The sequence below is a fragment of the Phascolarctos cinereus genome, unplaced genomic scaffold (assembly GCF_003287225.1).
Source record: "Phascolarctos cinereus isolate Bilbo 61053 unplaced genomic scaffold, phaCin_HiC Scaffold_4;HRSCAF=312, whole genome shotgun sequence".
NCBI lineage: Eukaryota > Metazoa > Chordata > Mammalia > Diprotodontia > Phascolarctidae > Phascolarctos > Phascolarctos cinereus.
Window position 1 is genome coordinate 377,427,450 of NW_027555847.1, and position 24,005 is coordinate 377,451,454.

The 24,005-nt window shown below is 39.7% G+C and overlaps 1 protein-coding gene across 1 annotated transcript in view; it reads left to right on the forward strand.

The window, feature by feature from the left end:
- The first annotated feature begins 2,624 nt into the window (after positions 1 to 2,624).
- Positions 2,625 to 24,005, forward strand: part of LOXHD1 (lipoxygenase homology PLAT domains 1) — a 280,858-nt gene continuing 259,477 nt past the window's right edge. Inside the window, 1 exon segment of the mRNA XM_078151940.1 lies at positions 2,625 to 2,748. Within this exon segment, the coding sequence (XP_078008066.1) occupies positions 2,625 to 2,748 (124 nt within the window).

The window sequence follows — 24,005 nt, forward strand, 5'->3', positions numbered from 1 at the left end:
GGCTCAAAGACAAATAGAAGGTCAGAGTTGAAAGTAGCCTTAAATATGGTCTAATCCAACTGTTTTATTGGACAGATCAGGAAACCAAAACCTACAGATTGGAAGTGAACTGTCCAATATCACACAATTAGTGTCAGAGCCAGGACCAGAACTTAAGTTACCTTAGTTCAGACTCTTGTCACCTACGTTATGGCAGCAGCCTCCTATTCTGTCTCCCCACCTCAAATCTCTCCCCACTCCAGTCCATCCTTCACATAGCTGTCAAAGTGACATTTCTTATGTGTAAGTCTAACCATGTTACTCCCCTATTCAATCAACTCCAGTGGCTTCCTGTTGCCTCTAGGATCAAATATATACTTCTCTGTTTAACTTTTAAAGCCCTTCACAACCTGGCCCCAACCTAGGAATTCAGCCAAATAAGCTTCTTTCAGTTTCTCCCTCCTGACACTCTATTTCCTATCTCCATGGCACTGGCTGTACCCCAAACCTGGAATGTAGTCCCTCCTTATGTTGGACTCATGGAAGTCTTCTCTTTATTGCAAGACTCAACTCAAATGCTGTCTTGCCTGCCTTGCCTGATTCCCCCACCCAAACTCTAGTGCCTTCTCTCCCCAGTGATCTTGTCTTTAATGTCTTTGTACTCATTCTTTTTTTATATTTATTTTTCATGTACTTAATATATGCTCTTATGGTCTCTTCTGTTAGAATGTAAGCTCCTTAAGGGCAGGGATAGTTCCATTCTTTGTGTTCATATCCCTAGAGCCTAATACTGTGCCTGACACACAGCAAGTGCTTAATAAATGCTTGTTTGCTTGATTAGGTCTCCTAATTTCTAGCTGAGTTCTCCTTCTTCTACAATATACTGAATCATATATATTTTTTAAACTCCTCACTTTCATTCTTCTGCTAAGAAAAAAGCATGTACTTGCATGGACCTGCACACGTATAGATATATTGTACAAAATATCCCGATGTTCCAGGGACTTTGCCTCCTGTGTGACTAGGATGTAGATCTCTCCATGAAGGCACTCTTCATGGTCTAGGCATTAGAGGAAGTACCACTGGGATGCCTACCTGCCTTCTTCATTAGTTGCCTCCTGTTGTTGGTAACTTGGGAGCCCATTCTGCCATTCCTTTGGGAAGGATGGGTAGATTCTGTCCAACAGAGCAGTGTCCCTAAATGGCCTGTGACTCCCTTCTGGGGAAAGCAGTGACATGCAGAGCCTTCCAGGTGTTGTTACCATTGATGGGGAAAAAGAGAGAAAAGAAAAGATTCAGGTAAGATGGAACCTACCTGGCTCAGTAAGATGATAGGGCACCATGAATAATGGAAGGAAAATTGAGGCCTCCCAGACACAGGAGCCTGGCAGATCACTTGGTCTCCTCCAAGACTCCCCAAGGGGACCCTAAGTAGGGAGAATCATTTTTCAAGAGGCCCCCACAGCAGGAATGCTGGGGTAGCTCAGGGATGTAAGACCTGGAGCTTTTCCTTATAGGTTGATTTTTTTAATATCCCCTGGGGCTCTCAGGGGTTAGTGACTTTTCAAAGACAGCATGCCCAGTTTATGACCATTGTTTTTTTGTGTGTGCTTGGGGGTAGGGATGGGAGTGACTCACTGACTCTCATTCACTATGAGGGAAAGCCAAATTAACTGGGAGAGGGGAAAAGGGGAAGGATTGCCATCACTTATCTGAGCCTTAGTCAGGTAGGAAGGAAGCATTTATTAAGTATCAACTATGTCCCAGGCACTGTGCAAAATGCTTTTACTATATTTTCTTACTTGATCTTCATAAAGAACAGCCTTTCATAGAAAGAATGGCAACTTTGAATTCTAGGGAAGCATGAACCATAGGTGTCTACGGTGTCATAGTGTGGTGCTGTGGCCTTGGAATCAGAGGACCTGAATTCCAACCCAGTGTTTGTCACTTAATGCCTGTGGGCTTAACATTTCTGAGCCTCAGTTTCCTCATCTGCAAAACGAGGAGGTTGGCCTCTAAGGTCCGTTCCAGCTCTAAACCTAGGATGCCATGATCCTACCCATGACTCATTTTCAGAAGGAGCTAAGAGGGGGTCAGTGAGCAATCGATGCCAGGGGCTCTATAATTTAATTCGGCCAAAGGGCAGAAGGGTCAGGGAGAAGGAAAGGAAAAGGGGAGTAAGAAATTACAGTCAGCCCTGTGCACTGATGAATAAATGATGATGCCCTAAAGGAGAAACCCCAGAGGCAGCTTGAGATAGAGGAGGAGGAGCAGGTTGAAGAGATCTAAGGAGGAGGGGGAAGTGGGGGAGGAGGTGTGGGAAGGCCAGAGATAAAAACCCAGAGACAACTGGTAGCTAGTGAAGTAAACCATCACTGTGTGGTGATGGTGCTAGGGGTGGGAGAAGTAGCTTTGTTGGAGAAAGCACAGGAGATTGGAGATAGGGAGCAAGGGCAAGAAAGAGAAGAAGCCCCAGAAAGACCCCAGATTGGTGCCTCTCTCCAGAACTAGGAGGATGAGGTATAGAAGGGAATTCTAAGATCAGAAAGAACATAGTCAAAGAACTAGGGGGTGAAAGGAAGGTGAGAGCAGCTGAGCAACGAAGATCCAGGGCCAGAGCCACCTGGAAATAGTAAGCTGGCAAAATGATGCCCCAGAGAAAGAAAAGGAAGAAAGATATTGACTTCTTAGCTCTGTATGAGGAGGAGCTGCTGAACTACGAATCCGAAGATGAAGAGGAGCTAGAACATGATTACTACAAGACCAGAGGTGAGTCCCTACAGGGTGAGGAGAGAGGGAGTCGACAACAGATGCAATAGGCTCTGTGCTTTTGTACGGGGCACTGGAGTTACCAAAGCACTTCCCTGCCATCTTGTTTAAGCCTAACTGGTCAGGGAGAGTTGTAAGCTGTGTTTTACAGCGGAGACCTAGAGAAGTGGCCAGTGATCATGGCATGGGTTAGTCCAAGGACTGGGAGCAGAAATCTGTTTCTCTTTAGATTACCCCACATTACTCAGATATTACTAAGAGTAGGCAGCTGCCTAGGGTAGGACTTCCAGGGAGTGTGAAGGACATTTTTTAGTATGAATTTCTAAAAAACATTCAAATATTTATACTGTCAGAAAATCCTACCTTCCATTTGTTGCTGTTGTTCAATGGTGCAGTTGTGTCCAACTCTCCTTGTCCCCATGGATGTAGCACACCAGGACCTTCTATATGCGTTACTGACATCCTTTCCACAGGGTTTCTTGGCAAAGATATTGGAGTGGTCTGCCATTTCCTTCTCCAGTGGATCACCGTTTGTCAGAATTCTCCACGATGACCTGTCCATCTTGGGTAACTGTGCCTGGCAAAGCTCATAGTTTCATTGAGCTGCACAAGCACCTCCTCCCATGACAAGATAGTGATCCAGGAGGGGCCACTTTCCATGGCATGTAATTATTCAATTTGTGAGAAAAGGCTTAAAGTCTTTGGTGGGTACTTTGGGTGGGGCAGGGAGGAGAAATGCATTTTTTTTTAATTCAGGGGATGCATCCCCACTGCATCTGGGGTCATCGTCTGTTGTCCTGATCTCTATCTGGCCACTGGACCCAGATGGCTCCAGAGGAGAAAATGAGTCTGGTGACTTTGCACAGCCCTGCCTCACTTCAGTCCAATTCACTTGATGTCATGGCATTGCCTTCCCAGTGTCATGGTCCTCTTTCAGAACTAAGGACAAACAACAACAAATCCCAGCTCTCTTTCAAGAGCCAGTTGAAGTCCCAACTAATCCATGCAGGTTTGTCATTGAACACATAGCCCAGCACTGGAGTCTGCCTTGTCTCTTTCTCCATAAATTTTAAGGTTCACAAAGCATTTTCCTCACAGCAACCTCATTGCCTTGTCTTCTTGATCTGATTATGATCTTTTTTTTTTGTAGTGAAGATCAAACTAGTTCTGTCCAACCCCTATAGCACCCCAACAGCTTCCCCTCAAGAGCTTAGCATACTTCAGTATTCCATGCCCCACCTTCTTCCCTTTCTTTAACCTTCTCTTTAGAGGTGGGGTTTCACATTAGTTATTATCAGCCATTGAAACCCCAGTGTGAATGAGTTCATTAGGTCCTCTTCTTAGAGCAGGTTTTGATAGGGACAAGACTATAGATATTAGGAACATAAGCAGCTTGGGGAAGCTTGGGGAAGGGGTGAGGGGAGAAGGAAGAAGAAAAAGGAGGCTGGAAGTACTAAATATGAATTTCTTTGACTTCACAATTTTGTTACCAGCTGGTCTTGATTATAATGGCCAATCTATTTTCATGATTTGAGAAAGAAAAAAAAACCCTCTCATATCCCTTAGTCAGTGCTAAAAAGAGCTATTTCAAAGAAAACAGATTCCTTTGTGAAGGGACTGTCTCCCCCACCGTGGACGTCTTCAAGTACAAGCTAGATGAGCACTTGTCTGGCAGGTTGTACAGGTGATGCTTACTCAGGTAGGACCGAGGATAACTCAGTTCCACTGGGGGCTGGCCTAGACAGCTGCTGAGGTTACTGCCAACTTTGGAGTGTCTGTGATTACATGGTTCCCAATGAGTGGAAGTTGGTTTACTGTAAGGAAAACCTTCCTAATGAGTAGAGCTCTCCCAACATGGAAAGGGCTGCCTTGGGAGGGAGCAGCTTCAGGGATGATAAGGTATCTTCCAGGTACTTGCCCGAGGTCTCAGAGCAAGGGTTGCAATGCCTCTTTCTCATGGGGGCATGTTGTAGATCAGAGCTACATGTTTGGTGGACCAGGTAGCCTGTGAGATTCCTTCCATTGCTGAAATTCTGCAATCCTGTGAAATAATCAACCAAGAGCATTGACTGAGTAGCTACTGTATGCCTAGGATGTGCTAAACACAACCAGGGATACAAAAGTAGCATGATCCCATTTTCTTAAATGGGATCCCAGTTTCTTCTTGGGAGGAAAAGGAATCCTCCGGTGTCCCTAAAATCACCCACTTGCATAAGGTCACACAGGTAGCCAGTTAGAGGCAGAGCCAAGAAACTAGAAGCCAGGGCTCTAGATACCTACCTCAGTATCTTTATGATATTGGGCTGCATCCAATGAAAGCCAGTGCTTTCCATTTGCAGAGAACAAAGCATTATAGGAAAAAATCCTATGTTAAACTTGTATCATAGGCATGCAATGAAAAAAAAATATGATAAGTAACCGTGTGCCTTACTTTAAAAAGTAGGAGGAAGCTGTGATGCAGTGGGGGGAAAAAAAAGCATTGACTCATAGAGCAGGAGTTCTCAACCTGGGATCCATAATCTTGTTTTTAAAGATATTTTGAGAATCACAGTTCAATATAATGGGTTTCCTTTGTAATCCTATATATATATATATATATATACATATATGTACATATGTGTGTGTGTGTGTGTGTATTGCATGTAAAATATTATTGTGAGGAGTCCCTAAACTTCCCCAGACTGCCAAAGGATCTATGCCACAGAAATAGTTAAAAAACTCTGGTCAGAGGACCTGGACTCAGATACCATCTGAAGATTACTAACTGTATGATCTTGGACAAGTCTTTTATCCACTTTGGGCCTTAATTTCTTCATCTGTAAAACGAGGAGCTTACACTAACTGGTCTCTAAGGATCCTTCTAGTTATAGGTCTCTGATGCCATCATCCTGAGCTCTTTAAGCTTTCCCAAATCTCCCTTCTCAAAAACGACCTTTTATTTCCTATGCACATACTTCGTATTGACTGGTTTGTTTACTTGTTTCTCCCACAATTGAATTAAGTTCCTTTAGGATAGGGAATGCTGTTTTGTCTTTGTATCCCTAGCATCTAGCACAATGTCTGACGTGTTGTTATTGTTGTTCAGTCACGTCCAACTCTTCGTGACCCCATGCACCCTACTGTTTGTCCATGGGATTTTCCTGGCAAACATACTGGAGTGGGTTGTCATTTTCCTTTCCAGTGGATTAAGGCAAACAAAAGTTAAGTGACTTGATCAGGGTCACACAGCTAGTGAGTGTCTGAGGCCAAATTTGAACTCAGATCTTCCTGACTCCAGGCCCTGCTCTCTACCCACTGAGCCACCTAGCTGCTTGTTAAATTGAATTAAATTGGTACAGTTAGATGGTGTAGTAGATAGGGTGCTAGACCTGGGATCAGAAAGATGTGAGTTCAGATCCTGCTTTAGACACTTACAAGCTGTATGACCCTTGGCAAGTCACTTAAATTTTATCTGCCTCAGTTTTTCATGTGTAAAACTGAAGTAATAATAGCACTACTTCTCAGGGTTATTGTGAGGATAAAGTGAAAGTTATTAACAATAACAATTTCAACAATAATAATAGCCAAATTTACATAGCACCTTTAAGGTTTTCAAAGCACTTTACAAGTATTATTTTGTTTGATCTTTACTTTAGTTATCCCATTATTAGACTTCCCCATAGTCACAAAGCTCATTAATATTAAGAACGGATTCGAATCCATATTTTATTTAACTTCAAGTCCGGGACTCTGGCCACTATAACTTTCTGCAATTCTCCTTACCTTAGGTCCCTCTCAACTTTTCTCTTTTCCAGGATAAACATCCCGAGTTCCTCCAACTGCCCCATGTAGGACATGGTCTTGAGGCCCTTCACCATTCTGGTTGTCCTCCTCTGGACACATTCTAACTTTTAAGTATATTTTCTAAGGTTTAGCACCTAGAACTGAAAATAATATCCCAGACATGAACTGAGTGGAGAAGAATGCAGTTGGTTTCTTACCTCCTTTATTCTTGACATAATACCCTTTATATTGTCATTATTGTTATTGTTATTGTTTTTAGTGTTACTGCCACATTGTGAGGTTGACTCATATTGAGTTTGGGGTTTATCTCCTCCACTGTTTTGGTTTTTTTTTTCTGGTGAGGCCACCACAGTTAAGTGACTTTGCCCAGGGTCACACAGCTAAGTGTCAAGTGTCCGAGGCCGGATTTGAACTCAGATCCTCCTGACTCCAGGACCAGTACTCCATCCATTGTGTCACTAGCCCTCAAGATTTTTAAAACATGAACTATTCAATCTAACCAGAACACCCCTTACCTTATATTTGTAAAGTTGTTTGTTTGTTTTTGCAATTGGGATTAAGTGACTTGCCCAGGGTCACACAGCTAGTAAATGTTAAGTGTTTGGTCTGAGGCCAAATTTCAACTCAGTTCCTCCTGATTACAGGGCCAGTGCTCTATGCACTGAAGTTGATTTTTTTAAAACCCGCGTGTAAGTTTTGTCATTTAATATGGCCAGTCATTCTAGTCTGTTAATGCATCTTTTTGGATCCTGAGTATAATCCAACATGTTAGTTAACTTTGTGGCATCTGTGAATTTGACAAGCATGTTGACTATGTTTTCATCCAAGTCACTGATAAAGAATGTTAAACAGCTCATGGCCAAGGACAGATCTCTGGAGACATTCCACCAGAGAACTCCTTCCAAGTTTCTATTGAGTCGTTAATGATTACATTTTGAGTCTGGTTATTCAGCTATTCCCAAGTCTACCTAACAGCATAACTGCCTAGTCTGCATTGCTCCATCTTATCCTTGAGGATACCAGGAGAGATTTAATCAAGGCTTTGATGGAATCTATATATACACTTTATCTATAATGTTCCCTTGATCTACTAGTCTAGTAACCCTGTCATAAAGAAAATGAAGTTAGTCTGGTATAATCTATTCTTGAAGCCTCATTGGCTCTTGGTGATCACTGTCTCTAAATGCTCACCAATTATCCTTTTAATAATAGAATCTAGAATTTTCTCAGGAATTAAAGTCAAGGTCTATTCTCTTCCCTTTTTTGAAAATCAAGAAAACAATTATCTAATTCAGTCTTGCATGACCTGTCCCATTTACCATGATCTTTGTCATTCATTCACAATAGCTTAGGAATCATGTCTATCAGTTCTTTTAGTATTATGAGGTGAAGCTCTCTTGGGCCTGGTAATTTTAACTTGTTTTTGGTTTTAATTCCCTATTAATTATTTTTTATTACATTCTTTCCAGCCCAAAGCTCATACTTCTTGGCAAAAGAAAACAGACGAAATAAGATTTAGATAGTTCTGACTTTCTTCCATCATCCATTGTCATTTTTCCATTGACATTCAGCAGTGAAATATATCTTTGATTCAGTCTCTTCTTTTTCCCAATATAGACAAAAATTCCTTTTTGTTATCCCCAGATTTCCTTATAATTTTCTCACCTCAAATCATTTTGAACTTCAAAATGTCTGACACTATTTTTCAGGAATATGCCATGCCTTTGTATTCATGCTTTGTAACCTACCTTTGATTCTATCTTCTGGGTGTGTTTTTTAAAATTAAATTGGTTAGCAATTTTCCATGGTTCTTATGCAATGTTTTTCTCTCTCTCCTTCTCTGTCTCTCTTCTCTCCCCCCGTCTCTGTCTCTCCTTTCTCTCTTTCTTTCTGATATCAACAAATATTATATTATCATTTCCTTATATAAAGGGCAAAAAAAAAAGAGAATTGTATAGGAAATCATGAATCTCTGCTATGTACTGCTTAGTTTAAATATATATGTATATATGTTTATAATAAGTTCAACATGATAATCCTAATACTGTCCTGCCTGTCTATTTCTTTCTGAATTTCATTTTTCTCTCTTCTGTGTATTTTATAAATGTTTCACCAATGATCTTTTCTTTCTTTTCTTCTTTTTTAAAATCACAGTTGCTTCTCCCCTTTTCTATTCCCACTACAACAGAAAAAAGTCCTTTCTTAACACAAATATAGTCAAGTAAAACGTATACACACATTGACTATGTTAGAAAATCTACATCTCATTCTTCACTTATATTCCATCAACTTTGTCAACAGGTAGAAAACTTTGATTCATCTTTAGTCTTCTAGAATCTGGGTTATTTATTGCATTGATCAGAGTTCTTAAAGCTTTCAAATTTGTTTTCCTTTGCCACATTATAGTTGTTGTAAAAGTTGCTTTCCTGATTTTGTTTACTTTACTTCAGTTCACACAAGTCTCCCAGGTTTCTCTGAATGTGTCCCTGTTGTCTTTTCTTAGGGCCCAATGATATTCCATTACATTCGTATACCATAATTTGCTTAGCCTTTACCCAGTTAATGGTCACCCCCCCTTTCTTTCCAGTTCTTTGGTATGGGAAAAATGCTGCCATATATATTTTGTAATATGGGTATTTTTCTTCTGCTTTTGATTTCTTTGAGGTATATGCCTAGTAGTGGTATTTCTGGATAAAAGAGTATATACCATTTACTGATTTTTCTTAGGTATGTTTTCATATTCCTCTCTAGAATAGTTGGACTAAATTATAGCTCCACCAATAGTGTATGAATGTGTCTGTCTTACCATTGCCCTTCCAACAGTTATCATTTACCTTTTTTAAAAAATTATCTTTGCCAATCTGATGGTGTTAATTGGAACCTCAGTTGTTTTAATGTGCATTTCTCTTATTACTAGCGATTTGGAATATTTTCGTATGGTTCTTGATAATTTGCATTTCTTTTTTTGAGAATTGCCTCTTCATATCCAATGATCATTCACCTATTTGGGAATGACTCTTGTTTTTATATATTTAAATCAATTCCTTATATATCAAACCTTTACTACAGAACTTTGTTTCCTGGCTAACTCTTTTACCTCTACTTTTAGTTGCACCAATTGTGTTTGGGTAAGGATTTTTAAATTATTTGTAATTAAATTTATTCATTTTATTTCCTGTGAGTCTCTCTATCTGTTATTTGGTCAAGAACTGAACTCTTCCTCTTTCCATAAAAAAGTATCTCCTCTGATCTTCTAATTTACTTATGATATGACTTTTTATATCTAGGTCATGTATCCATTTGGAGCTTATTGTGATATATGGTGTAACATGTAGGGTTAAACCTAATTTCCATCAGATGCTTTCCAATTTTTCTACTTTTATTTTACTTTACCACAGTAGTTGGGGTCCTTGGGTTTATCAACACTATGTTATATGCCCTTTTGGTTCTGGATCTTAGGTATTTAATCTGTTCCACCTATCAACTTTTCTACTTTTAATCAGTATCAGATAGTTTTGGTGATTACTGCTTTGAAGTATAGTTTGCAATCTGGTACTGATAAGCCTTTTTTTCATTTTTTTCTTGATTTTCTTGACATTTTGTTCTTCCAGATTAATTTTGTTTTTATTTTTCTAGTTCTATAGGATAACAATTTGGTAGTTTTATTGGTACGGTACTAGGTAAGCAAAGATAGCATTGCAGTTTTTACCAAATTGACACAGTCCAACAATAGACAGTTAATTGCTCGTTTTTTAATGTCTGTCTTTGTTTCCATAAAAAAGTGTTTTGCAGTCATACTTCATATAATTCTTGTGTTCCTGAGTAGGTGGACTCCTAAATATTTTATACATTTTGTAGCAATTTTGAATAAAATTTATTTCTTATACCTTCCTGTTCAGGTTTTTTTTTTTAAATAGACAGAAATGCTGATACTTACGTGGGTTTACATTCTGCTACTAGGATGAATTTATCATTTAAATTAATTCTTTATTGAATCTCTAGAGTTAAGTAAACCTTCATTTTACTTGCAAAAAGTGTCATTTTAGTTTTTTTGTTGCCTCTGGTTATTTGCTCAAGTTGTTTTTCTTGTCTCATTGCTATGACCAGTATTTCTATCATTATATCAAATGACAATGGTAAAAATGAACATTCTTGCTTTACCCCTGATCTTACTAGAAATGCTTCCAGTATTTCTCTGTTACATTTAATGCTAGCTCTTGCTTTTGGATAGATAGGTACTTTCTTGAGGCAGTTAGTCAGTGTATGAAAAGAGCACCAGGGTTGGAGAGTGTCAGGCCTGGAGACAGAAAGACCTGAGTTTAAAATATAACATCAGACACTTAATAGCTGTGTGACCATGGGCAAGTCACTTAAATTCTATTGACCCCAGTTTCCTTATCTGTAAAATGAGTATAATAGTTTTTATCTCATGGGGTTCTTGTGAGGATCAAATGAGATAATATTTGTGAAACATGTACTATAGTGTATGGCACATAGTAGGTACCATATAAATGTTAGTTACCATTGGTACATTATTTACTGTATCATGGAAAAGGCCATTTCTTTCTGTGCTTAGTTTTTTTTAAAAAACAGAAATGGGTATTATGTTTTGTTAAAAGCTTTTTTTTCATTATTGATATAATCTTGTGATTTTATTCTTTTTTGTTATTAATATAGTCTGTTACATTTATAATTTTCCTAAAAAATTGAACCAATCCTGCATACCTGACATAAATTCAACCTTATCACAGCATATAATCTTTTTTTATTTTTAAAAATATTTTGGTTTGGCTAGGCAATGGGGTTAAGTGACTTGCCCAGGGTCACACAGCTAGTAAGTGTTATGTGTCTTGAGGCCGGATTTGAACTCAGGTCCTCCTGAATCCAGGGCTGGTGCTCTATCCACCATATAATCTTTTAAATATGTTGTTGTAGACTCTTGGCTAAAATGTATTCAATATTTTTTATTGATATTCATTAAAATATTAATTTAATATTTTTCTTTCTCTACTTTATCTCCCCCTGGTTTGCAGCTCAGGATCACATTTGTTTCATGGAAGAAATTTATTAGGATATGTTCCTTATTTTTACAAACAATATACTATCAGAATTAATGTTTCTTTATAATGCTGCTCTTAATTACTCCCTGTAATTTGGTTAACTTTCTCTCTGTCTCTGTCTCTCTCGTTCTTGCTCTCTGTCTGTCTCTCTCTCTCTCTCTCTCTCTCTCTCTCTCTCTCTCTCTCTCTCTGTCTCTGTCTCTCTCTCCCTCTCCCTCTCTCTCCTTTTTATTTACTTTTAAAAAATTAAACTCAACTGCAATTTTTTAATTGAATGTTTCATTTTTCTAGCCCCCCAAATTCCTTCTCTCCATCCCCTCACCCTCCCCTACCATGATGATTACTTATCATGGGATCTTCAAGGAAGAGTATAAGGCCCCAAAAATGGGATTTCAGTCCAGGTACCCCTTCCTTCTGGTCATGGTGGGGGATAAGGAGTGGCTGCTGCTGCGTGGAACACTGACCCCAAGCACTTCAGGATGCTTTCCCCAGGAGACAGCACTCCCTTTCCAACTACCCACCCAGCTTTCTTATGCTGTCTTTAGGGGTTGAGGCATCAGTCCAAGCCAAGGCCCATGCATTCAAACCTTCAGTCTCTCCATCCATCCATTCCAATCATCTGGCCCTTCACCTCCCCACCCCTTCACCCCTCATCGTTTAGTTCAAGATTCTAAGCATGGTCTGGACTCAGGGAGGACCCAGTACCACTGGGACATACCTGAGGACAGAAAGAGAAGAAGCTCTGCCAGCATCCCACCCCCCAACTCTCCACTAGGTCCAGGCTTCTGGAAGAAAGGGAAGAAGGGAGGGAGGGAGAGATGGAAGGAGAGAAGGGAATAATTTTTTCTTTAAGTACTTAGGTACTCTGCTTTTTGATGCATATATATTAAATATTGCACATATTTTATTATATAAACGATCTTTAAGTGGAATGTAATTATACTATTTATCACTTTTAACCATGCCTGCTTTTATCATTGCTTGTCTGAGCTGATGTTTACTATCCTCACTTTTTTAAAGTACCTGAAGCACAATAAATCCTGCTCCTTCTCATTTTAACTGTATGAATCTTTCTGTTTCAAGTGAGTTTCTTGTAAACAGTGTATTGTTGGATTCTATTTTCTAATCAATTCTGTTCTCCTCCTCTGTTTTATGGGTGAGTTCATCCCATTCATATCCATGACTGATTATTAATTGTGTGTTTTCCTCCATCATATCCTTTTCTATTTTTTTTTCTCTTTTTTCTTCCTGCCTCCTGCTCCAAATCTTGTGAATCCAACGTGAACTTGCCCACTGCCATCTTTTCAGAGTTCTTTTTTCTAAATTTTCAGCCTTTGTTCCCTTACGTACCTTCTCGGGACTAGAGGGAGGAGAAGGGCTTGGAGTTGGAAGTGGCTAGGCCACCTTGCTTACTTTGGCTTGATAGGATGTCCCTGGGTGTGAAGGCCAAGCAAAGAGCAAGGTGAAATGGCCTCACATACTCATTAAAGATTCATTCTTTTGGGTCTAAAGGCCTTTCGGTCTCCTAGAGTTTCTTGAGAAAATACAAACATTAGTTTAGAGGGATCTGCCATGGTTATAGGTTCCTCGAGGACTGCAGAGGCCTGAGAACACTCATGTGGTAGGTGTGACCTTTTTGCTTATAGTGTGAGGTGACTAGGATTGGGTCTCATTTCTGAAGAGGCTGCCCTAAATGGCCTTTACAGGATGTGGAGAAGAGAGAGCATTAAAGGCCTTACAGCCCTCTCCTAAGCCCAAAGCCCTATATTTCAAGTAAAAATGCCTTTCCCCAAGGTACTCAGTACTTCAGCCATGTTGGGCTGCCTATCTTTCTTGCCCTACACTTTCGTTCCTGTGTTTTTTGGTCATTCTGCTCCCTATGCCTGAAGTGCACACCTCTCTTTCTCTCTTATTAAAAACCAAAACAAAACAAACAAACACAAAAGAACTAAGAGATTGCTAGGTGGTACAAGGATAGAGTCCTAAGTCAGGAAGACCTGAGTTCAAATTTGGGTTCAGACATTTATTTGCTGTATGATCCTGAGCAAGTCACTTAATCTCTGTTCCCCTGAATTTCCTCATCTGTAAAATGGGGATATTAATAACACCTACCTTACAGGATTGTTGTGAGGATCAAATGAGCAAATATTTGTAAAGCAAAACAAAACAAAAAAATGCTCAGGACCTGGTATATAGTAGGTGCTATATAAATGCTTATTTCCTTCTCCCTTGAGGGCAGTGAGTGTTTTGTTTTTGTCTTTGTAACCCCAGAACTGTTCACAGTGCTCAGTATGCAATAGGTGATTAATAATGTACTTTGAATGAAAATGAATTGATTTAATTGCTGTTGACATCCTCCCCATCCTTGAAGATCCAGTATAAATGCTACTTTCTTTAGGAAGCTACCTTGGCTTTTCAGGTTCTCTGCTCCTTCCAGCTAGAAATCAACTTTCTTTCCTAGAATCTAACACAGCATTTTGTCTGTGCATTTTCTATATGTCACATTATATTTTACAGCCTAATTAGTTGCTTATGTGTTATAATCTCCTAAGATTCTTGAAGGCAAGTATTATATCTTATTTAATCTTATCATCCCACTGCCTAATAGGGATGGGGGACCTGCAGCCTCGAGGCCACATGTGGCCCTCTAGGTCCTCAAGTGTGGCCCTTTGACTGAATCCAAACTTCACAGAACAAATCCCCTCAATAAGAGGATTTGTTCCGTGAAACTAGAACTCAGTCAAAAGGCCGTACCCAAGAACCTGGAAGGTCACATGTGGCCTGGAGGTGGCAGGTTCCCCACCCTTGGGGCCCTAACATAAGGCATTGTATGTAGGGGGTGAGGTTGGGGTGGGACTTCACAAATGCCAACCGAGTTGAATTGGGTTGAATAGAAGTCTCTCTGGCTCTCCCTGCTTTCTCTATTCCTGAACTTACACAGCAAGGCATTAGGATGACATTTTGAACAATATTCCCACTGTGAGCACCATGGCCAGACCTTCTGTGAACCTCAGAGATACCACTTTGGATCTAGGATACAGCTGACGTGTCTTCCAGAGAACTAGAAATGATGCTCCTAGAGCAGAGCAGTAATAATGCCAGGGTAGGTATTTAACACCAAAAGCACTGTTGACCCATCCCTAATAACAGGGACTTTGTTTAATCAAAGTTAATGCTGTTAATAATTGCAATCCTTTACATGTAGATGGTACCCATGAGACCCCTACCACACCCCAATGAAATAGGCAAGAGTAATTCATAGGAATTTAAACGGACCAAAGATCACCTGGTCCAATCTTATTTACAGATGAGGATATTGAGGGCCAGAGAAATTAAGTGATTTGACCAAAAGAAGATCCATTTACATATGAATTTTTATAGCTGCATGCTTACTTATAAAGATACACACATTTGTATGAAGAGAAAATATACAGGTTAGTAATTTCTTTAAGTAAGAATGCTGACCACTGGTTGTTTGCAAATTGTCTCCCCCATTAGACTGTAAGCTCTTTGAGGGCAGGGATTCTCTTTTGGCTCTTTTTGTATCCCCAGCACTTAGCATAGTGCCTGGCATATAGTAAGCACTTAAGAAATGTTTCAGTAAGAGGCAGAGATTTTTAATCTGAGCTCTATGACTCCCAAATTATCATATAGCACACATATTTCATAATGAGTATATTACAAAGGTGCAAAACAAAGTGTTTTGCAAGTTCAGATCCTCTACTCAGCTGCCAGGGTGTTTTTCTAGAGGATAGGTCTGGCCACATCACACTCCTGCTCCATAATCTCCAGTGGCTCCTTATTGTCTCAGGGATCAAATAGAAAGTCCTATGTTTGGAATTTAAAACTCTTTATAGCCTGGCTCCTTCCTAGGTTTCCAGCCTTCCTACAGCTTACTCCCTTCATGCACTCTTTTTTTTCCTTTCTTTTTTTTTCTTTTCTTTTTGCTTAGGCAATGGGGTTAAGTGACTTGCTCAGAGTCACACAGCTAGTAAGTGTTATGTGTCTGAGGCCACATTTGAAATTAGGTCCTCCTGACTCCAGGGCCACTGTGCCACCCAGCTGTCCCATGCATTCTTGTTATTCAGTAGTTTTTCAGTCATGTCCAACTCTTTGTGACCTTTTTTGATATTTTCTTGACAAAGATACTGGAGTGGTTTGCCATTTCCTTCTCCAGCTCATTTTACAGACAAGGAAACAGAAGCAAACAGGGTTAAGGGACTTGCCCAGGGTCACACAGCTAGTAAGTGTCTGAGCCCAGATTTGAACTCAAGAAAATGAGTCTTCTTGACTTCAAGCCTGGCACTCTATCCACTGCACCACCTAGCTGCCCATCTATCTGTAATCTAGCAGCACTGGCCTACTTGTAGTTCCTCAGATACATCCTCCACCTCTCATCTTCCTGCCTTTGCCCTGGCTGTCTCCCCTACCTGGTATACTTTCCTTTCTCATCTCCACCACTTCCTTTAACACTCAGGTCAAACACTGCAGAAGGCCTTTCCTGGTCTCCTAGTTGCTAGTGCTTTTCCTTTCTGACATTATCTCTATCAACTCTGTAAATATCTTGCATGTGCCTAATTATTTGCATGTTATCTCCTCTATTACAATGTGAACTTCTTGAATATAGGGGTGGTGCTGAGCACAGTGCCTAGTAATGTGATCCCTTCCACATTGCAGGGGTTAGAAGCACAGTGCCGGCATGGTCTGGGAAATCCATGTAAAATTTTTTGGCCCTACCTTTGTACTGGAGATGTTTGAATTGTTATGGTATTAAAAGAAAATATGTTGATGCTGTACAATACCATACATATATTTTAAACTTTTCTGTGTCATCTGCTGGCCTTTGCACATAGTCTGCAGCTTCCACAAAACTCCCCCAAAATTCGAATCAAATTTCTTATGCCAACCATGATATATCAATATATCAAAACCATGATGGGGCAAGTTGAGGTGTGGAAGAGATAACTGTACATAATAAACACTTACTGATTAAGAACTCATGGTAGGAAGAGGCTTCAAGGAGGAGGGGGTGTCTGAGGTGACTTTAAGAGATGGGAATGGAATTCAACTAAAAAGGAGGAGCAGGGTGGTTTTACTATAAGGAACGGTGTGAGCAATTGCATATCTAGGCAGAAAGTGTGCAGCTTGTTTGGAGAACAGAAAGTAGGTCATTACTCCCATTTACTTTCCTGCAACTCCCAGTAGGGAGGAAAATGGGGAATGTCCTTTTCATTTTGGTCCTATCCAGGGCTAGATAAGGAGCAGGCCCAGCTAACAGCTCTCTCTGAATGCCCTCCATGGAGAGCTAAGGGCATATTGGCAGCTTGCTGCCCTCCCTTTGTTGAGTGGTTGAGTTGGCCAATGGCATCTCTGTGATAGCATGGCTGAGAAAAAGTATGCTGCATACTGTACTGTGGGATCATGGGCAAATGACGCCACCTCTTTGAGCCTCAGTTTCCTCATCTGCAAATTGGGAAGAATTGTCATGTTATTCCATCCTTCACTTTATAGCATGGTTAGGAAGGACAAATGGAGAGAACTTAGTAAACTTCATAAAGTGTATTAGCACTAATAACACCTATTCCTAAAAAGAAAATAATGTTTATGGTGGAAAGAATACTAGATATGGTGTAAAGACAGGATCAAATCCTCATTTTACTGTTATGTCATGTGATCTTGGCCAAGTTGTGAGGGGTTTAGGCCATTTCTCAAAGTCTCTTCTAGTGCTGAATCCTTTGAGATTGTATTTTATCCAAAGTGTATCCAGGGCACTAGACTTGGAATCAGCAGGAGGGCCTCGGTTCCAACCCTGCCTCAGATATTTACTAGCTATGTGACCCTTGGTAAGTTGTTTGACCACTCCCAGATAACAATAATAACACCTATTTCACAGGGTTGTTGTGAGGATAAAATGAGATAATATGTAAAAAGTGCTTTACAAAATTTTGAAGAGCTATATAAATGTTAGGGCAATTAGGTGGATAGAATGTTGGGCCTGGAGTCAGGAAGACTCATATTCTCAGGAAGACTCATCTTCCTGAGTTCAACTCCAGCTTCAGACACTTACTAGCTGTGTGACCCTGGGCAAGTCACTTAGCCTTGTTTGCCTCTGTTTCCTCATCTGTAAAATGAGCTGGAGAAGGAAATGGCAAACCATTCCAGTATCTTTGTCAAGAAAACCCAAAATGGGGTCACAAAAAGTCAGACACGATTGAAAATGACTAAACAACGTAAAATAAATATTAGTTACTATTATTAACACAATGAACATTTATTAAGGGCCTACTCTGTGTGTAAAACACTGTTCTAGGAGTCAAGGGAGATACAAAATATAGGGGAAAAAACCCATGATCATGGCCTTTCTAGAGCTTACAATCTAGAAGGGTAGACAAGACCTCCAAATTTAGGATATATAATATATATATAATAATATATCATATCTACATCAGAGGGTTACAAACTATGGGGCCACATGAGGAATGATCAGTATGATCATCAGCTGAGGGGATGCAAGAAAAGAGTTACTGTTTGACTTAGGCTTTGAAAGACATGTAGGAATTCAATAGGTGAAGAGGCAAGGTAGGACATTCCAGGCTTTGGGACTAGAGGGAACAGAAGGATAGAGTAGTAAAGGGGGTGGAAAACAGAACAGGTTGGCTGTAGTGTAAAGTGAAGGGAATAATATGAGATAAAATGTCTCCTACATTTTATAAATGGATAAACTGAGACCAAGGTGACATGACTTGCCCGAGGAAGTCTTCCGGTCCTTTTTGCACAGTAAGAACTAGAATCCCAGGCCACCTGGTCCCTAGCCTAGCATTCTTTGCACATCCTTATGCTGGCTGATCTTGAGTGGAACCCCTCATTTGGACAAGACTCAAAGTTATATGTGGAAAAGATCTGTTTCAGATAACATGAACATTCACTGAGTGGTTGAAATCAATGAAATAGACATGGAACATGGAACCACTGATTTCTCAGGTACCTGATATTGACATTTCACTGCCAAACTCAATGACCCATTTTACCATGAACCTCCCAAAGACAGGATGGTCTAAGCATTGTACATTAGCAGTGAGCACAATGGGAAACTAGCTTAAATTCCTCGTTTTCCTTGATGCAGATGCAGGTGGGGCCCACAAAATTTAACTCCATTAAGTGAGCTCAGCTGTGTCCTTCCACCTTTGCAGTCTTTGCAAACTCACTAAATTCTTGGAGGGGGAGGGTTGGATTGAATGAGCTTTCGAGATTCTTTTCAGGCTCTAAAATTCTAGTTTACAAAGAGAATATTAGGAAGATTTCTGGTAATCAGTGGAGTGGGAGGTGAGTGGGCAGTTAAGGAAAGAAGAGGAAGGCAAAGAGGACCTTGGTCATTCTTTTTTTTACTCTCAGCCACATTAATGACTTCACAGAAGTCCACCTAAAATAGGAGAGACCATGCTAAACTACCAGACCAGGATTTCCTGGTCAAGCTGTGGCTGATGCCTAAAGTGGATGAACCAGGGCTAGGGAGCAAACAAGCATTTATTAAGTGGCTTCTATGTGACAAGCATTGTGCTAAGCACTTTATATATATTATCTTGTTTGATCCTCAGGGACTTATGGAACCACTGAAAAACCTTTAGACCAGGGGGTGGGGAACCTGAGGTCTTGAGGCTACATGTGGCCCTCGAGGTCCTCAAGTGTGGCCCTTTGACTGAATCCAAACTTCACAGGACAAATTTGTTTGTTTGGATTTGCAAGTTTGGATTCAGTCAAAGAGCCACACTTGAGGACCTCGAGGGCCACATGTGGCCTTGAGGCCACAAGTTCCCCGCCCCTGATCTAGACCAACCTCCCTACTGAAGCAGAAATCCCCTCTACGTATGACAAATGGCCATAATAATAATAGTTGATATTTATATGTGATTTAGGCATTTATTTATATGGGATTTAAAGCATTTTATACTTATTATCTCAATTGGTTCTACAACCAATCAGTATCAAAGTTGGGCTTTCATGCAGTCTTTCTTTTCCTACAGATATTTTTTAAAAATATAGCCTCTGTTTGAACACCTCCAGTGATGAGAAGCTCACTCGCTACTTTGGGAGGCAACTCATTTCATGGTTGGACAGTTTTTATTTTTAGAAAGTACTTTAATATTGAACCGAAAAAAGCTGCCTCCCTGTAATTTCCATCCATCAATCCTAGCTCTGTATTCTGAGGACAAGCAGAGAGAGTCCAATCTCTCTTCCATATTACAGCCTTTTAGATATTTAAAAGGACATCTCTTCTAAATCTTCCCAGGGAAGCAGTGTGGTATAATTCAGGGGTTCTTCATCTCTTTTTGTATGTCATAGACCCTCTTGGGCTATCTGGAGAAGCTTCTCACAATAATTTTTTAAATGTGTACAATACATGGTATTACAAAGAAAACCAATTATATTGAAATTAATTATCAAATTATATATTAAAAATAATTTCATGGATCCCAGGTTAAGAACCCTTGGTGAAATGCAAAGAGCCTTAGGCCTGGAAGCAGAAGACTTGGGTCTGAATCTTATTAATGTCACTTACTAGCTGTGATTCTAAGCACATCACTAGACACCTCTGAATCTCAGTTTCTCAATTTATTAAATTGGGATATTAACATGTTATCTACTTTATAGAGTTTTTGTAGTGGGTCAAAAGGCTTTGTGTGGTAAAAAAAAAAGTGCTCTCTCTGGAGTCAGAATATGGGGGTTCCAAATCCCAGCTCTGAGACTTACAACTTGTGCAACCTCAGGTAAATCACTTTACTTCTCAGGCCTCAATTTCCTCATTTGTAAAATAAATGGGTGGGATTAGGTGACATCTTTTCTAAAAAATATACATTATTTTCAGTTCCAATTCCCTTCCGTCCTTCACCCTTTCCTGCACCCATTGAAAAAGTAAGAAGTAGGATAGCCATTATATATATGAAATCATACAAAAACTATTTTCTGCATTAGCCATGTTCTGTGAAAAAATAAAAAAAGCATGAAAAATAAAGAACTCTGAGTCATCAGTTCTCTATCAGGAGGTGGGTAGCATTTTTCATCATGAGTCCTTTGGAGTTGTGGTGGATGGATCATTGTCTTGATCAGAGTAGCTAAGTCTTTCACAGTTGATCATCATTGCAACATTGCTGTTACTGTGTACAGTGTTCTCCTGGTTCTGCTCAATTCACTTTGCATCAGTTCATATACGTCTTCCTAGGTTTTTCTGAAACAATCACCTTTATCCTTTCTTACAGCACAATAGTGTTCTATCACATTCATATATCACAACTTGCTCAGCCATTCCCCAATTGATGGGTATCCCCTCAGTTTCCAATTCTTTGCCACCACAAAAAGAGCTGCTATAAACATTTTTGTACAAGTGGGTTCTTTTCCTTTTCCTTTGATCTCTTTGGGGTGCTTAGTTAGTGGCATTACTGGATCATTGGATATGTACAGTAAGCATAGTTCCAAATTGTTCTCCATGTAGAACACATCTGTCCTAGGCAATGGAGATCATAGAACTGGAAGAGGAATGGTACCTTCTGCAGGTGTCACATTGTTTAATTACTCAAGAGAGTGAATGTAAAAGAATTCAGAGAAAGAAGGGGAAAATGCCAAGACCTAAGATTCTACAGGAGAAGTTGGCTAAAGACTGAGATTCTGACAACACAAACAAATGTTTCTAATGAAGCAAGAAAGGTCTAAATGCCTGAAGAGATTAACATAATAATTGTTAACATTTATGTAGCTTAGTATGTGCTAAGCGTTCTATAATTATTGTTTCATTTGGCTCCTCCTTGGATCCTCACAACAACTCTAGGAAGCAGGCGCTATCATTATCCTCATTTTACAGTTAAGGAGACTGAGGCAAAGAAGTAAGTGACATGCCCAGGGTCAAACAGCTAGTAAGTATCTGAGACCAGGGTTTGAACTCAGGTCTTCCTGATTCCAGGCCCAATGTTCTATCTGCTGTACCACCGAACTGCCACCAACATGACTACAGACAATTCTCATTTTATGTAAGCTGACCACTCCATAGACTTTTATGTAAAGTGATTTTTATGTAATGCGAATTTGTCTCCACCCACCCCACTTCACTTAGCCTATATGACAAAGGCATACATACAAAATAATACCTTTACACAAGTCATACAATATACTAAAATGCAGACATATTAAATACTGTGCTATGATACTAAACAGAATTATGAAATGATAAAGTTACTGATAATGTATGCCTGGTACTGTACAGTAAAGTTAACAGAGGTATGTGATATGTTACCCATTCCCTACCCACTGTACCTAGTCTTTATCACTGGGGCTGGCTGTGTGATTTTTTTTTTTAATTTTAAGAGATGTTTGGACAGCAGCTCTCTTTCCCCCCATATATTTGACAACAGCAACTAGTCCGTAACTTAAAATCTCAAAGTATTTGGATCTATCTTTTCTTTCAGAATTCTTTACATAAAGTCAAGTTTACATAATGTGAATTTATATAGAGTGAGAACTGTCTATATAGAAAACTCATCTCAACATAGATTTTTTTTTAAAAGAGCTGTATTGAAGGGGAAAATGAGGGTGGGTAACTAAGTACCACAACTCAGGGTAGATGGGGCCATAATCACTGATGATGAATTGATAGCAGAGAGCTTTTTAATTCCTACTTTGCTTCTTTTTTCTCTATTAAGAGGAATCAGCTTAGGCTTAGAAGTATTGAATAACAATGGTTAACAGAAAATTTAAGCAAAGAAAGGAGTGGGTAAGAGACCTAAGCTGTTATTTATAAGTTCAACTCATCAGACCCAGATAAGTAGCTCATTATAGGTAACTGAAAAAGTTTGCAGATATCTCTACTGAGTTGCTGATGATAATCTATGATTTTTGAAAGGGAGAAGTTGAATTCTTTAAATTCCAGTCTGGTAAGCCCAACATCAATTTCTGGCAAATCCAAGAGTATGTTATGAAAAGATGGTCTCTAAACACTTAGAAGGGGAAGTGGTGATTACTAAAAGTCAACTTGAGTTCATCAAAATGAGAAGAGGCAGTACGATAGAACAAATAATTAGTCCTGAGGTCAGAATAGGGGTTCAAATCTTGTCTTTGCTTCTTATTTCTACATGATTATGGATAAATTATTTAACCTCTCAGTATCAGTTTGCCCATATGTTAATTTCTGAAGTCCCTCCTAGTTTTAAATTCTATAATATAAAATCATATCAGACTAATCTTATTCCCCCTACCCTTTTTGGGTCAGTGTTTCTAGATTGATAGAGCGACCGAAACAGAGTCTGGCTGGATTTCAACAAAATATCTGCTAACCTACCCCCTGACATCCTTATGGATAAGCTGGAGAGATATTGGTTGTTAGGTGAATTCAAAACCCAGCTGAATCTCTAGATCCAAAGAATGTTGATTAATGGATCAGTGTCTGAAGAGATATTTGTAGTGTAGAGTCATGGCCTTGTTCTTTTCAACATTTTAATAAAGTTTGGATGAAGGCATAGCTGGCGAACTTATCAAATTTGCAGATGACATGAGGCTCAGAGGGATAGCTAATATGTCTGATGACAAAAATTAGGATCCAAATAGATTGTGACAGTCTAAAACAATGGGATGAATAGAATGTGATGAAATTTAAAAGGAATAAATGTAAGGTCCTACACTTGGGTTTGAAAATCATCTGTATGATCCAACAAGCATTTATTAAGTACCCATTATGACACGTGCAAGGAACTGTACTGGTCTCCAGGAATACAAAGCCAAAACACAAAACAGAGTCTGCCCTCAAGGAGCTTATATTTTATAAAGGGAATACAACATACAAATAGACAAGTACACAAATGATCATTTTGAAGAGAGAGGAAACACTAACAACTAGAGGAAAGGCTTCTCTCAAAATGAGTCATGAAGTTAGCTGGAGATTCTAAGAGGTGGAGGTGACGAGGGTGTCCGTTCCTGGCATGGGGGACAGAGGCAGGAGATGGAATGCCAGGTCTAGGGACTGGCAAGTTGAATAGTTTGGCTAGAACATAGTACATGTGAAGTGGAGTCATGTGTGGGAAACCTAGAAAGGTAGGCTGAAGGCCAACTGGGAAGGGCTTAAATGCCAAGCTGAGGAGGCTGTGTCTTAACCCAGAGGCAACAAGGAACCACAAAAGGGTCTTTAGCAGGAGAATGACACAGTCAGACTTGTGCTTTAGGAACATGGTTGTTTAAGCTCTGTGGAAAATAGATTACAGAGGGTAAGAACTGGAAGATGGGGATCCCATTAGGTGGTGGTTGGAATAATCCAGATGAAAGGTGGTAAGGGTCTGTACCAGGGAGTGGGTATGTGGGTGGAGAAAAGACAATGTCTGCAATATATGCTGTGGAGTTAGACTGAACAATATGTGGTCATAACGTTGACAGAAGAGA